This window comes from Sinocyclocheilus anshuiensis, unplaced genomic scaffold, assembly GCF_001515605.1.
Source record: "Sinocyclocheilus anshuiensis isolate Anshui unplaced genomic scaffold, SAMN03320099.WGS_v1.1 scaffold3214, whole genome shotgun sequence".
Classification (NCBI taxonomy): Eukaryota; Metazoa; Chordata; class Actinopteri; order Cypriniformes; family Cyprinidae; genus Sinocyclocheilus; species Sinocyclocheilus anshuiensis.
Genome location: NW_015538259.1, coordinates 168,330 through 184,091, shown reverse-complemented (window position 1 = coordinate 184,091; position 15,762 = coordinate 168,330). Strand labels below are relative to the sequence as shown.

At 37.7% G+C, this 15,762-nt stretch overlaps 3 protein-coding genes across 3 annotated transcripts; all 3 read right to left on the bottom strand.

Moving 5' to 3' along the window:
- Positions 1–1,176: 1,176 nt before the first annotated feature.
- Positions 1,177–1,706, bottom strand: cunh10orf53 (chromosome unknown C10orf53 homolog). The gene is made up of 3 exons (XM_016479806.1): positions 1,613–1,706; positions 1,371–1,490; positions 1,177–1,277 (listed from the first exon to the last, which is right to left on the bottom strand). The coding sequence occupies exons 1-3, from the start codon at positions 1,704–1,706 to the stop codon at positions 1,213–1,215; spliced, it is 279 nt and encodes a 92-aa protein (XP_016335292.1). The 3' UTR covers positions 1,177–1,212.
- A 2,078-nt stretch (positions 1,707–3,784) lies between these two features.
- Positions 3,785–10,196, bottom strand: LOC107683741 (choline O-acetyltransferase). The gene is made up of 15 exons (XM_016479805.1): positions 9,939–10,196; positions 9,523–9,634; positions 8,915–9,106; positions 8,681–8,799; positions 7,623–7,676; positions 7,351–7,531; positions 7,028–7,205; positions 6,679–6,848; positions 6,484–6,584; positions 6,071–6,199; positions 5,241–5,363; positions 5,018–5,156; positions 4,817–4,879; positions 4,533–4,670; positions 3,785–4,396 (listed from the first exon to the last, which is right to left on the bottom strand). Exons 2-15 carry the CDS (start codon positions 9,568–9,570, stop codon positions 4,118–4,120), a joined length of 1,914 nt encoding a protein of 637 aa, XP_016335291.1. The 5' UTR covers positions 9,571–9,634; positions 9,939–10,196; the 3' UTR covers positions 3,785–4,117.
- A 728-nt stretch (positions 10,197–10,924) lies between these two features.
- Positions 10,925–13,588, bottom strand: LOC107683739 (probable vesicular acetylcholine transporter-A). The gene has a single exon (XM_016479803.1). The coding sequence runs from the start codon at positions 13,006–13,008 to the stop codon at positions 11,464–11,466; it is 1,545 nt and encodes a 514-aa protein (XP_016335289.1). The 5' UTR covers positions 13,009–13,588; the 3' UTR covers positions 10,925–11,463.
- Positions 13,589–15,762: the final 2,174 nt, after the last annotated feature.

Here is a 15,762-nt window from a genome sequence, read left to right as displayed (position 1 = left end):
ATACACACTGGGAAAGAAATAAAAGGAAGTTTAGCAAAACAATTACTTTAACCACCAATATGATAAGCACAAGTATCTGATGCAATATCTTTCCGTGTAATCTTTCTGTCAGCAAACTGCATTTGTAGTGGATTTTAGCAAAACTAAAACTTGTACATGGTCATCTGTAATGATCATTCTGTGGCTGCTTATACATAGTTAAACCTTTAATTGTCACTCAAGCTGGACTAAACAGCTATAACTAGCAACTATAATCCAGCTAACTGTAGGTTAGTCATGATAGGCACATGCTACAGTGAATTTAATGTAAATGTTTAAAAAGGCTACACAATATTAGATTTAGTTGTAGTATATTATAGACACTAGGCATTGCTCATGGGGAAAAAAGTGATCATAAATATAATTCACTGTGATAGATTGTGATAAATGATAGACGTTTCTCAGCAATAATGCAATAAACTTGTGTCACTGACAAACGATGGATGTTTGCTTTGTTATATCATTTTTCACATACCTGTGCACATACATAAGAGGTCTCTCCACAGACAGTGTGCTGCCTTCCTATACAGCAAGACAGCATTAGTGGACTTAAGCATGCCAGAAAATGCTGTCTAGTTAATATGCTCACTAGATTTTAAGACATGGGGTATGTTTAGAATAGTATGCTGTACCTTACAACTATTGTAATTGCTGCATTATGTAGTAGCCTATGTATACTGTGCACAATTTCCGGACTTACTGTATTTGCTGAAATGAGCAGTGTATAAAAGCACACTTATTTATTGGACTACTGTATCCCACAATGTAGTGCACTTTACTTGACCTTCCATTTCCAGTGTGATGAATAAACTGGAAGTAATAGGCCTACAGTATCTGCTTTCTTGACTCATCTGAAGAAATGTTAAGACATTTTACACAAAATTAAAATGAAAAATGTTAAAACATTTTTCCCCATGTTAGCTTGACTCTCCCAAGCTCAGCATGCATTGTGATTAAATAAACAAAAAAAGTGAGTGTGTGTAGCGAATTATGTTTGTTCACCATTAATGGAATAACTCCACCTGGTTCACTTATATTTAAAGAATAGTGTAGGCCTACTGTTGTTCCATTAGTCACTTTCCCCCCCAAATAAAATAGTAGGCGTTATACTGCGTAGTATTCTGTACGTATTATGCTAGCGTTCCATTGCGCACACGGTCATAGACATGGCGTTCAGTACGCGTCCCTCACCGCGTCAATGGCCTCTTGGCACCGCGGATCAAGTCGTCCATCACCCCCTATGAGCAAAGAGAAGTTTGACAGGCACTTCATGAGCATCACATCTCTTATCATCCAAACAGCAGAGGTTTTCAAATGTTGACGCAAATTACCAAACTCAAGGTCAGTAATGTTGCACGTGTAGACGCACTCTCCATTCACAATAAGCTCTACTATATTCCAGTCATCTGTTTTCTCGAGGACACACTGGTGGCCGTCGTGTTTTAGGACCGCTAGAAGTGAGGGTAATTTTCACCCAATTACAGTTGTGCTTCCTGTATTGTTACTACAAACGGATAATGGCTAAAAATGTAACAAAATGACTGAAACTTTAGGACACATTTTTAAGGATTACCTTGTAAACCGTCCAGGCGAAATGTTCTGTGCTCGACAATATAACACGACTCATATGGACCATATTTGACTGTTACTACTGAATTAGTAGGCATATTTATAAATCTATAATGTTATATAATCCACCCCAAGGCTAGGCTGTTGTCAAAACTGCGTTTGTGTATACTTCTCTCCATAGTAACCAGTGACCATAGTAACCTAAAACATGCAAACAGGTCACAGAAAGTCAGAAAAGTCCATTTTTATTTAGCAATATTATAATTGCTATACCTTTCTCAAAAGTGTAACTTATAATAGATATAAGTCCAATTTAGTTTCCATCGGAAATCTTATAATTGTTATTGGAATGATGTTCCAATGCAAAAAAATAATCTGGTGCCCCTTCTTTGTAAAATAAGTTATTTTTAGGTTTGTTTTTGGAGCTTGATGTGCCATTCTCAATAAAAGTTGTAGATTGCTGTGAATAAAAACACTTGCTATATGATAAATGTTAATGTACTTGGCCTAAATCATTGTAGTGGGCATGAATTAATGTGATGTGAAATGTTGAATATTTTTATGCTGTGGTGTGGTAACAAAACGTCCTGTGCCAGAATACAGATATTTCATAGTTGGTGGTAGTAAATACTCAGTGAACACATCATTGGTTTTGATTAGTAGTTTTTATGGCATCTTTAGGATACAGTGATATTGATAAATAGACCATTTATCTTTTGAAAACTCTTTTTGAAAAAATAAATATCCCAGAGTTAAATAACATCACAGTTTAAGCACTCCACCACTAGACATACATTGTGTTACATCCTCATTTTTACATGTATTTTCTGTTTTGCCCATTCTCAAGTATTCATGCTTAACATGATGTCATGATAATCAACAAACATATTCTATTACTAAAACAAACATATTCTATTACTAAAACTTGGGCTAAGGCTATAATTTCTCTCTATATATAGTATACGTATTTTCTCTCTTTTTATATATACTCTAGTATGTGTAACATGATTGAGTGCTTTATTAGTCTATTTCAGCTAAGCTACAGTACATATTTGATCTAGTTATAAAGTGCTAAAATTAATTTCTCAAGGCGTCACTGTTTTTCTTTTCTTTTTTATCTACTTCACAATTACTATCATGACTGGATCAACATGTAGGATATACAAATTAGACACATTTAAAAAACACAGTGTTTACAGTGTTCACAATATAAAAACATATTCTCACTCTTTATCTGTGTACATTAGACAGACATCAAGTATTGTTCAGTTTTGTTTAGATATACTGTATAGACCTAGTGTGCAACACGTGTCAATGTCATTTTCAGACGTAATATAAGCACATTTTCACATACACAACAATGATTGTACTTTTAAAAAAGCTTATCAATTTGCCACTGTTATTAAACCATTCTTCCTGGCTTCATAGGTTTCTGCTATTGCATTAGAAATCGAAAATTCCTGTTACTATTATTGCATTGGAAATTAAGACAACCCCACAGAATGGAAACACGTGACAATGGCTCATATTCTTTAAACATTTATGCACACTGGCTTGTTTTTAGGACCTTAGACTGTGCATTTCAGAATATGACCTAGTGAGAATTCAATTTAGAGAACACATAAAACACAGCACACTTTAAAGCTATAATACCATAGAGTATAAATTATAATGCCTGGTCCTGACATTTTGTTTGTATACTGTAGACTTAAAATAGACTTTGCTATATATACAGATACTTAAAAAAAAAATACATTAAATAAACTTTAAAATGCAAAAGATGAGACTCACAAAGACAAAGTTAAATAGCAGCTTCTGGTCCAGTTCCACAGGGTTGTCATTCAGAGTACTGTATTTTGACAGGTATCTATAACCATAAGTTATGGTAACTCTGACATGACCATAAAAAAACTGGTGTAGTTTGTAAACTGCTATAGGTTATCATATTATAATTTACATACGCATGCTAATCAAGTGGATATAGTACAGCTTTTCAAAGGCAGCATAATTGAGAGTGTAATTTTTTAGGACAATTTCCAATTTAGTTTCCAGCGACAAGCATCAAGGCGGCCCTCATAATAATTTTTCAATGTTGTTGAAAAAACTGTTGAAACATTCTTTAAAATATCTTCTTTTGTGTTCTACAGATGAAAGTGAGTCATACAGATTTGGAACGGCATGATGGTAAGTAAATGATTACTGAATTTTTATTTTTGCGTGCTGTGAACTATCCTTTTAATGCTGCCTTTGACAGTGTCAACTATTAATATACTCTTAGACAGACTGAAAAGCTGGGTAAATAATGGGCCAATAGGCCAAATAATGCAAAATAACTAAACAGATCTACTTTTGTCAAGCGACTATAGCTCCATAGAATATCTATATCACTGCTGTTGGTAATAAAATGGGCCTTGTTTTTGAGACTCTTATTTTCTCCCAAAATGTCCATCTTTGTACAGTCACAGTGGTTTCTGTATCTTCCATACGATTCAAATGATGTAGCTTCTTGCTATGACTTGCTTCCATTCTTCATTACCTTGGTATTTCCGTCCATCTTTTCTGTGGAGTCAGTTGGTTTAGCTTCAGTGTTGCCTTTTATGCACAGATCTTGCATTTCCTTTAGGCACCCCTCAAGAGTCTTCACAAACAAATCTGAACTGGTCTCGGCACTCTCACGGAAGCTTGACACGCAGAAGATGATGTGGTCCGTCTGAGGATTGTAGCAGGCTCCGTAACCATTAGGGACAACAGGACCATAGCAGCAGAACATCTCTTCAGTGGTAGGAACCTATGCAAACACAAGCGTATTTGAACAAACAGATTGGTGATCAAGTTCTAACATTTTTTCTACATATTATATTAAAATAAAGATGTATGCACACTATGAATCACAAATCCATTTAGGTCTATCATGATTTCAGAACCTGGCTTGTAGAGAGAATGAAGTGGATGCTGGTGGCATAGGTTGTATCAGAAAACAGCTCTGGCTTTTCTAGTTTCAGCTCCTTGGCAATCTCTCGCAGTCCCAGCAAGTGATTGTCTATTGCCATCCCAGTGATTGCCTGTTTTCAAAGAGTGGACAAGCAATATTTTATTGTAGAGTGGACAGTATGACAATCACAGTTTGATAATCACAGTCAAACATGACTGTAACTGGCAGATTGTGTAATTGTACTGTAGTTCAAATTCTGTTGTCCGTTTCACTTACTAGAATTGTGTATTTGGTTTGGGCTTTAATGGCAGTCCAAAGCAACTCCATTTTTTCAGCATCCTAAATAAAAAAAGACAGGTTATTACTAAGCTACTCCTGTTTTGACAATACGCACAGCATTGACTACAGATGAGCTGACATTGCAAAAATGCAGGGCAGTTTGAATAGAATATAATGAAAACAGACTAAACTACATACAGTGATTTTGGAGCTATTTGCCATAGCTTTCACAAATGCTAAGGCCTCAGGTGTGGAGGAGCGAATGTTGTCAACTCGTCCTTCTTGAAAGCGGCGTATTGATGCACTTTCATAGGTGGGCACTAGACGTCCATGACATCTGAGTGCAAAAGCAAAAAAGAGTGTCAGACATAAGTCTTCACTCTGTAGTACTAATACATCTTAAATTAAAGAGAAGACTGACCTGTAAAATGTAAACTGGAGGGCAACTTGAATATAAGCATCAGGGCTCATTTTCTGTTTCTTGATGAACTCTTTGCCATAACCAGTGAATTTGTTGACATTCATGTCCAGATTTTTCACAAGTCTGTGGGAATTAACAGTTAATACACTAAAGAGTTTGGGGTCAGTACTATTTTTTAAATGTTTTTGAAATTCTCTTATGCTCACTGGGGCTGCATTTATTTAATCAAAAATACAGTAAAAACCGTAATATTGCTTTCTATTCTGATAGATTTTAAAATGTAATTTATTCCTTTGATGACAAAGCTGAATTTTCAGCATCATTACTTCAGTCATCAGTGTCACATAAGACATTAGAAATCATTCTAATATGCTAATTTGCTGTTTCTTATTATTATCAATGAAAAGAGTTGGAAACTGGGATGCATTTCAGGATTCTTTGATTTACAGCATTTGCAAAAGAAATCTTCTGTATAACATTTATAAATGTCTTTCACTTTTATTCTTGTCTGTCACTTTTTGACAATTTCAGGATTGAAATAGTCAAATTCATATTTTTCAAAATAAACATCTTGTTGACCCCAGACCTTTTAACAGTAGTGCATGTAAGAAACCAAAAGATACTAAAACATTTATTGTATTTTACACTATTTATTTGTTCAAATTGTATTTATTTATATGAATAATTGAATAATTAACTTTGATGGCTTCTAAGATATGCATTAATAGGATGAGCAGGGTTTAGTGTAATAAATGGCATGCTATCAGAATGGAATCTGTTAGACTTTATAGACCGTACTACCCTGTTGTATCACCTGAATGTTGACATACCTCTGTAATTTGTCTGCTGAGGCCGTGAGGAATGCTTGGATATCTGGCGAGCATTTCCAGCGCAGTCGTCTGGGGGCAGGAAGCTCACTCATGCTGGCTGCCCTCACAAGCTTAGAAGGGCTTCCTCTCCTGTGAGAGAAACAATCTCATTGCGTCTTCACTAGCTTAGTTGTTATTCTCAGGCTGTGGGCATATATCTCAAGTCGTCTCATTAGAGTTTTCCATTTCAGCCTCTTTGGCAAATACATAAATGTAATTGTGATGTGCTAGTGAGAATAAGCATGCAGAAAGATATTACAGATTCTTTCAGAAGTGAATGTATTCTTTGAATTTGCCAGACCAACAGTGCATTCTGGGTAATCAAGAGTTGTTTTGAAATTCATTTCTATGAATGATATAATAATTTGGCTTACATGTATCTCAGTAGATATTCTGAACATTGCACAAGCACTATTCCTTCAAAAGGTGAGTGTTCACATACAACACCACAGCATCCATCTGCACCTATTACAAACTGAAATCATTACAGTAGTTTAATTTTAGAATTCATCTTCCTGGTCATATGATCAATGCAATTTGAATCCATGCTTGTTTGTTTGTTTTTCTACCTGCATGGGCTTGTCATACCAGCGATTGCCCCCATTTTTGTCCGTCCTCCCTCCGTGGAGCATCAGTAAAGCTCGGTTGGTATCAGTCAGTTCAGTGCCAGACGGCTCGTCCAAACACACCAGACACAGACAGCGCTCAATCATGTCCAGAGAGTCCCTGTTGGTAGAATCTGCACCCGATTGAGAAGTATTACATTTTATGTGTGTGAATTCCATTAACCTGTGCAGAACTTTTTGTGTCATCAAGGGAATTTATAGTCAAGTTGTTTTGTTTCTTAATATTTTGATGTCAAATTGCAGGTCTAGTAGCAGATACAGCTTGTATAGTTGAGGATAAATGAAGTCTGACCTTTGATCAGCACGCTGCGAGCTTCGGCCCACTGTGTTCTGCCATCTGATGTGAGCAGACCGATCGGAGGCAGACGCTCCTCTTCAATGTCTGCCATCTTTCTGATTCGCTCCAGTTGAGTGTAAAGGTCTTTTTCATTCAACCGACGAAAGTTTATCACCGCGTCGAGAACAAAAAACTGGTATGGCAGAAAACACATTAAGTCTTTGTCTTCACTGTTTGATTATGACTTTTTGAGACTAATTTGAAAATAAATATTAAGAACAAGCTAAACAAAATAAGAACATCAGATATAGTTCACTACTAGATGAAGTAATACCTACCTGATTCTTACAAGCCACTATTATATGTTCGGGCTCGGGCATAACTGTGCTCTTCTGAGCCACTAAAGTGTCAATTTTGGGCCCTGGCAGACGGTAGGAGGTGAAGACCTTGTTGTACTGATCCATACACAGGGGCGTCCCAGCCAGCTGCCCACGAGCATAGTCTACAGGGAGGGCACGTCTGCAACGAGCAGCATACAGCCATGTTTAGAAAACTATGCAATTAATTATGAATGAAGCTTGTTTTGTTGAAAACAAGGAGTATAACCTACCCATCTATAAGAGATTTATACTCTAATACACCAGAAATGAGATGGGCAGCAAATCTGTAGAGGAAAACAATGTGCATATTAGTATATACATTTTTTTCTGTTTTTGAAACAAGTCTTTTATGCTTACCAAGGCTGTGTTTATTTGATCAGAAATATAATAAAAACAGTAATATTGTGAAATATTACAATTAAAAACGGTTGTAATTTGTAATTTAATGGTTGTAAAGTTGCAAAGCTGGATTTTCAGCATTATTACTCCAGTCTTCAGTGTCACACAATCCCTCAAATCATTCTAATATGCTGATTTGGCACTCAAGAAACATTTATTATTATTATCATCAGTGTTGAAAACAGGTGTGCTGCTTAATATTTTTGTGGAAACTGTGATACATTTTTTTTCAGGATTCTACAGTATGTCAAATACAAAGTACAAAAAACAGAAATCTTTTGTAGCGTTCATTTTAATTAAAGAAAGCACATTCACAGTAAGCAATACAATTCCATTGTTTTAATTAGTTTTTAGAATAGCACTTAATCAAATGAGGTCTGTTAACAAAGTCATTGGTTTCATTTTAAATTCACCAAAAGAGGCTAATCCAAGACTGATACTTAACATTATTACATCCTTTAATACAAAATTTTAAATCTTTTTGAGAAACATAACCTATTCTATAATAAGCCTAAAACAGAAATGTCTATCGTAGGATGTATTGTTTCCATTTTAGGACTGAAATCATAAGCATCAATTTATGATGGGAGGGAGACTTTGTGTACACGTGTACTAATCTGTAGATTAAACTCTTCAAAATGAGAAATCAAGTTTTAATTAATGTGTCCCTTCAATTACGTTTCCATATGGAGCTGCACAGTTGTTAGATGAAATCATGCAGTGTACATAGCTGACAGTTTGCACAATCCTAATGTGTATATCCTTAAGTTATGTAGACATCTGCATTTCCATTTAAACAAATTTATATCAATGAAGACATGCAGCGGTATCAGTCATCTCAGTTTATAGGAGTAAAAATTGTCCCTGCTGTATCCCCAGAGTCCCGTACCTGAGGGTGTCACTTTGACTCCTGAAGTTCTGCTTGGGAAAGACCATCACAGGACTGGAGTTGACAGGTAGTGCTAATCTGTTGCTCAAATACATGTCTTCAAGCCAGTAGTCATACACCTTGGACAGTGTTCAAAAAGAGACAACTTTTAAAACATATTTAACCGACAATGTATCTGCACATTAAAAGCAAAGTTGCTTACAGAAAAGTCTTAACAATTAATGCAGTCCTTACCCAATTGGCCTTATGCTCGCTTCTCTCCAGTAACTTTTTCTGAAGAAATTCTCCCATCCCACCAGGTGCTCCAAATTTCTCTACAATTGGCTTTGTCTTTTTGAACTGCTCCTCTGGTATTAGGTGACTCATGCACTTCAGGTACATGTCCAGTGTTTGTTGCAAGGGTGGCACTGGGAGCTTCGGGAGGCCCTAAATCGAGATCATGACCAGAGCTTTAGTGGGATTTATTAACTTATATTTCAGTGTCAAGGACAGCTTCTACTTAAGTAGCATTTGTTTCCTTGATCTTATGGTATTTGTTCTTAAGTTAATGAGTCTCTTGTCTAATTATAGAGTCTTAGTAAATGCTAATCTTTCATGCTCCAAATGATCCCAGACAAGTATTATATTTAAATAATTTTGCCCTGTGTTTGACCTGGCTGGATGAAGATCATCTCTGTTATAATGGCATAAAGCTAGATCATGTATGTTTTGATTGCAGTACTGTAGTTAACAATGTTGTTTGTAATCATTGTTAGAAGATAATGTTTGAAATGTAACATTATTTAGTTAAGCCACATAATTCCTACATTTTATAAACAAATATATAATAGTATTTTGCTTACACTTGGATCTCCCACGTCTCTTGCTTGTTCCCTTTTCAAAACCGGCATCCTCAAAGTGGTAGAGGTTCAGTCAAGAAAGATGAAAATCAACTGATAATTTTCCCAGTTTCCTCTGGAAAAGAGAGAAAGCTTGCATTGCAAATAGTTTTCAACATAAAACTTAAAAAAAAAATGAAGGCATAAAAAAACTGCAGTCTGAATTTTCTTTTCATCAGCCACATCAGTTAGACAAAGCTATGACCAACCTGTCTTTATTATTAAAGACATCTAATCCAGATTTTTTTTCTCTTGAATTTAAATTAAGTAGAAAGTCTATTATAGCTTTTTAGTTAGTCCTTATTTAAGAATAAGGCTGTATGCATATTGTGTAAAAAAACAAAAAAAAACAATTAAATGTCAACTTAAGAAATACTCACCAAAATGGCATACTCTTTGCGGAATCCTCCGATGTCTCCAAGGATTTATCCAGATTCATAGTCCCGTCGTGTTTTTATTAAGAGGAAAGTGCTGTTAATGTTGTGCGTTAACTTTTTTCAGGCGGCATACTTGCGTCCCATTCATTGCAAGTCAGGAGCTTCTTAGGATGCTCCTTAGGAAAGATGCTGAAGGATGCTGAAGAAGCGGTACCTTTCTCAGACTCCACCCACTAAACTCCATTCGCTCGATGCCGCATCTGCCAGCCCACCTCATACTTTAAGTCGAGTCCTTGAACGAAATTTATGAGCACCCTTCCAAGTCCAAAAAAAAATCCGTACACGAACGCGCTCGATAATTTAATTAGAACGAAAAGTGGAGAGGTTTATTTAGACCCTCTTGCACCATAAGCAATAGCAATTGTTTTTCTTCTTTTAAATAAATAGCTTCGATTTACGAAAGGCCTCGTGTACATTTTTCCCCAGATACGTCTGGTGAATCGCTTTATATTTATGAATCTTTTTTTGGAGTGGAAAGAAAAGTTTTATTTATTTATTTTTTTTATATATGCTATATATTTGCTCCCCACCACAGAGGACCCTGTTGCGCAAGAGTTTCATCCCCCCGTGTGTTTTATACATATTTATACATTTGCATGTAGTAGCCTACTTATATTTGTAACAATGTCCTGTTTATGCGTGTTATTTCTTTTTATGAATAATTTCGTTTCATTTTCGCTTGTTGGCTCTTTGATGCACTAAAACTAAATAAACGCACAAGTTTTGCATACCGCGGTATTGCATTACGTTGAACATTAATTTCTATTTTATAAATATCAATAATTACTCATTGCCTTATTTTTTTTAAGAAAACTGACATTCAAAACGAAAGTAATAAAAAATGCAATGTTTATATATATGAATGTATCTGTTTAAAGCGTGTAGATGCATGTTGTATAAGTCACAGAAACAGGGCACAACACGGCGTTTCACATATTTTCTTTTAATTATGTACATTTGATATGCACATATGTACACCATTATATTCCATAATATACAGTAATGCATTCCAGAAATACACCCTAAACATTTAATACTTGAAACAGACACTGAAAAGGCAGGATTCACACCAGTTCCATAATTTTTTCTTTGAAGGTGTCAGGTGACATTTTGCATATTATTTGTAACAGCACAAAATCGGCGGAATAACTTCAACGAAGGCCCATTTAATACGTACACACGCATCTTCATATTTAATAGGTTTGCACCATATTTATATCCCTGAATACAATTGAATACAGCGGAATACTATACAGTGAAATTATTTTTTTTCTTCTTCTGTTGGAGAAAAAATATTGAGCTCATCATTTCAGTAAATAGATTACATCATTGTAATATTGTATGCCGTTCACCAACAGTTTTCCTCGGGACAATGAGTAACATGTAAAATGAGTGAATGGAAAAACATATATATTCAGCAGAGGTTTTAACAGGATTTTAACAGATGAACTAGGACGGACGACTGAGATTATATGTATTCTGGCTCAGACGTCTCTTCTTCAGATAATGACTTTGATTGTCCAGCAAATGTCCCGTTCTCGTCGATGGGCACGCAGTTACCGGATGAACTGTAGCCGTGCTTCTTTCTTTGGCGTTCCTCCATTCTGATGGTGTCGTACAGACCCGTGGCTCCCTCCTCCAGTAACATGTTTCTCTCGGAGTGAGATGGTTTCATTAAGCACACGTTGCGCAGGAGAAGCAGGGCAGGTGCGTAAAGTACGTTCGCCAGACCCATGCCCAGATTGAGCTGCACAAAACCGAGATTGTGCACTATATTACCGGCCACGATGGGACCCAGAGCGTAGGCAACACAGTAGGAGATGTCTGCAATAGCGTACACACTACCGTACACAGACACGTGACGGACGTCTACGAGAAAAGCGAGCGTGGGTAATAAAGCTGTGTCTACCAGTGCAATACCGAAACAAATGCCACACAGGGGGATTATCAGCTGCTCAAAGTTTTTGCAAGCCGGCACAATGCAAGAGCTGGCACCAATGATGACCATGCCAAGCGCCCCATAAAACCACTGCAAGTGTGGATACTGTGCTGCCAGCTTCACAGTGATATAAACACCTAATATGTGAGGGAAAAAGGCCGGGAGCCAGGTGAGCCCAATCTCCCACTGGGATGAATCCATGGTCTCCTCCATCCAGTTGGCGATGGTGGGCTCCAGGAAGGCAAGGGGGATGTTACATGTGGTCAAAGCTCCTGCCACAACTGCTATGTAGGGATCAATCATTAGTTTGTAAATTGGGGTGCCAACCGGCATATTCTCTCTATTCCTACTGGAAAAGGGTTTGAGGACAGTCATGCATAGTATACCATCTGCCAAACATATACAGGCGAGCACAAAGAACGGCACGCGTTTGCCCACGAACTCGTACAGTACCCCTCCGAACGGGGGCGCCGCCAGGCTTCCGAACGAGATGAACGCGAGGGCAATGCCCAGCGCGCGGCTTCTCTCTGCCTCCTCCGTGAACTTGTCTGCGATCATGGCAATCCCAGAAGTGTCTGCGAACGCCGAGCCGAGCCCTTGCAGACTGCGCGCCACGAACAGAGTCGCGTAGTTCTCGGCAAAGGCAAAAATGCACGTCGAGACGAACATGATACTGAGTCCAATTAAAAGTGGGATGTCATAGCCGACTCGGTCTATGAAAGTTCCGGTAAAAGGATTGACAATGAGCTGCAAAATGGCCTTTGAGGCGAAAAGCACGCCGATCTGCACGTCAAAGTTTTCGTTTTGGGTGCTGTTGGTTGAAGAATTACCCGTTACATGATGCGCCTGCTCTGATTCGCTCTCTAAGCGCGCTAAATAATCGGGCACAATTGGCACGATGACCATGTAAAGCATATTGTCTAGAAGAAGTGCCACACAAACAATGACTAGAATAATCCTTCTTTGTCGCTCGGGGTCCTGGATCGCATTTCCTAACTGTTTAGTTCTTTCCCCCATCTCTGATAGTTTAACGGCGGCGGTTTGCGCCAAGCCACCCGATTCCTCCGTAGCCATGATCCACACTTTGGTCGGCTCAAGCAAAAGACTCTAACTCTCTTCTAGTCTTCTAGTTAGCTACTTTTCTCCCACAGAAAGTCTGCGCACATTGGGTTGTCCAGCACTCCCTGAATAGTGAAGCCTCGGCGCGCGGACCAACTTTTCCTGCTTTACCTTGCAGTCCTTCGTTGCGCGTGCATTTCCTCTCTCGCGACTGCTGTCGGGCAGTGTTGTTTCATCGTATTCGGGTGAGGACGCCGAGTCAAAAACTCACAGTCAGGTCAAAACATTCGCCTTCTTGTTTTTCCCTTCTTCACGCTGTCATTGTAGCAGGGCGCACGCAGCGCGAATGCGCATGAATAGATGAATTCACCTGTAGCGCGATGTCATCATTTCTCCTCAGCTGTCTTCTTATTGATGCCACCCAATGCAGATGCGCTTACATGTTGATTCCATTGGAATCGCTCCTCTTTTTTTCCAAGGATGTGACGCACTGTTTGCTACCCCCTCAAGTGGTTCCCCAACCAGCTGGGTCTTTTATGCTTATTTAACACGTCAAGCCCCTACCCAGTAACGCCAGGCTGTGCTGTGCTTTATAGCTTCCAAATTTTGAGCGAGCTTCTGTAACTGCTTAGGACCACAAACCCTAAGTCACCGAGCTCGGCAGATATGCTGACTGCAAGGAAGATGCCTTCTAGTGCTATTTTAGTAGTTCTGTAAGAACTCACTAACTCACTTGGTCACTGAGAAGTTATTGATCACCGTTATTGGTTTTTGAAAAAGAAGCCAAAAGCTTTCATTTGTGTTAATAAACATACTCTCGAAAGTTGTATGTTAATAACCCAGACAGGTTGTATTATTCTCCGACGGTTATTGCTTACATTTCAAAATATGTTTTTAGGTTTCAGTTCGACGGAAAGGGAGAAAGAAAAAATCGAAAAGGAAAATTAGGCACACAATGTGTAATCTACCCCCTACACCTACTGCGTAATTTAGCTAAAATGGAATAATTGCTGTGTAGTTATATCATGCAAGTTTAAAATGGGTTTAATTGGTTTGATCAAAGGTTTTTTATGATGAGGGACTATAGTGTAGAAAATCAAAACGAGCATTTCTAATATGCGTCTTTACATCTATAAAATGTATAAGAGAAAAGGCATATTATTGACAAAATAGCAGCACTTTTCCATTTGATACATTTTATGTTTTGTATAAAAAACAGTTTATTGAATTTCAGCACCACAGCTGGTTGGACAGCTCCTCGTCCTTTAAAGCAAAGATTGATCAGCTGTAAACTGTGAAGATTTGTCCAGAAGCTTTCAAGGTAGCAGTGACAGGAATAAGCATTGTCATTTTTAAAGATTTGTTTTTCCTTGCTGTTGACTGACAGCCAGGATGTATCGTTTGCTCTTGTTAACGTAGTAGGCTATATGATCAGTGGTTTTAGTGATAGTGTAACGCCATCGTGCTGTGCAAACCCGCCAGCGAACTCGGTTTGGCGTTTCCTGCCCGCTGAAGAACAATAATTGGGGGTTAGTGACATCTTGTGGTTTGTTTGATATACTGCAGCGGGTCAAACCTATGTTAAATTGTGAATCTGGACATGCTGTCTTCCAGTTTATCACAGAAACAATGTTGTTGGTTGATGGCTTGTGACACAAATTTAACTTAAAAACCTACTGAAATCGGAAAAAAGCCTGTTAGAGCTGTTGTTGCTTCTTGTTAGTGTTCTTGTTAAAGAATAATCAAATTCCAAAAAAACCAAGTACTTGTAATTAGATTGTTACATTTTAAAATACTTGTAATCAAACTACATTTACTTTTTTATTGATTACTTGATTACATATTCACAATACTATTAAATGATTCAAAATGTATTGATTCGCCCTAATTTTTTTATTTTCATATTTTAAATTTCTGTCTAAAATAGCATACCACTTATATACATTCAGAAAGTCTTCCAGTTTTGTGGCCTCTCAATTTTCTGTGTAATTATAGCCACTTGACTAGTGAGTGGTCTTTGTGTGAATGTACACAAAACATTCACTCAAAGACAAGTCACTAGTCAAGTGGCTATAATTACACAGAAAATTGAGAGGCTACACAACATTCAAACTCTGGATTTACAAAAATCATATAAATTTAGTGCATTTCAGCATTGCATCAGCTACTGATGAACACATTAATTTGTATTTGAATTAGCGCTCAATAAGTTATTGAAACACGTCTTTGAATGTTAAATGACATGTAGGCCAAGTATGGTAACCCATCCAAGTTCTCTCTCACTCACACACACACACACACACTCACACACACACACACACACACACACTCACACACACTCACACACACCATTTTTGCTGCAGCGCCTGAGGGAGCAATTAGGGGTTAGGTGCATGCCTTGCTCAAGGGCACCTCAGTTGTGGGTATTGAGAGTGGAAGAGAGCCCCGCAACCTTCGGATTACAACTCTGACTCCCTAACCATTAGGCCACAACTGCCCCCTAGCCTTCCTTTTGGAAGACTTTCATCTTTCAAACACATTAAAAATGTACAGTCATGTTATTTGTTATTTACATGTTATGTAGTGTTACAACCCCTGGCTCAAAGGGAAGCAACAAAAGGGACACACGAAATCATAAGGCTTAATAGGAAAAGGCTTTATTAAGCTCAAAAGTAAATCATTATAATAGAACAAAACACAACAAAAAAGATAGTATTTCTGAAAACGTCAGCATCATCAGTGTGTAAAGCAGGGTGCCTGGCTGCTGGT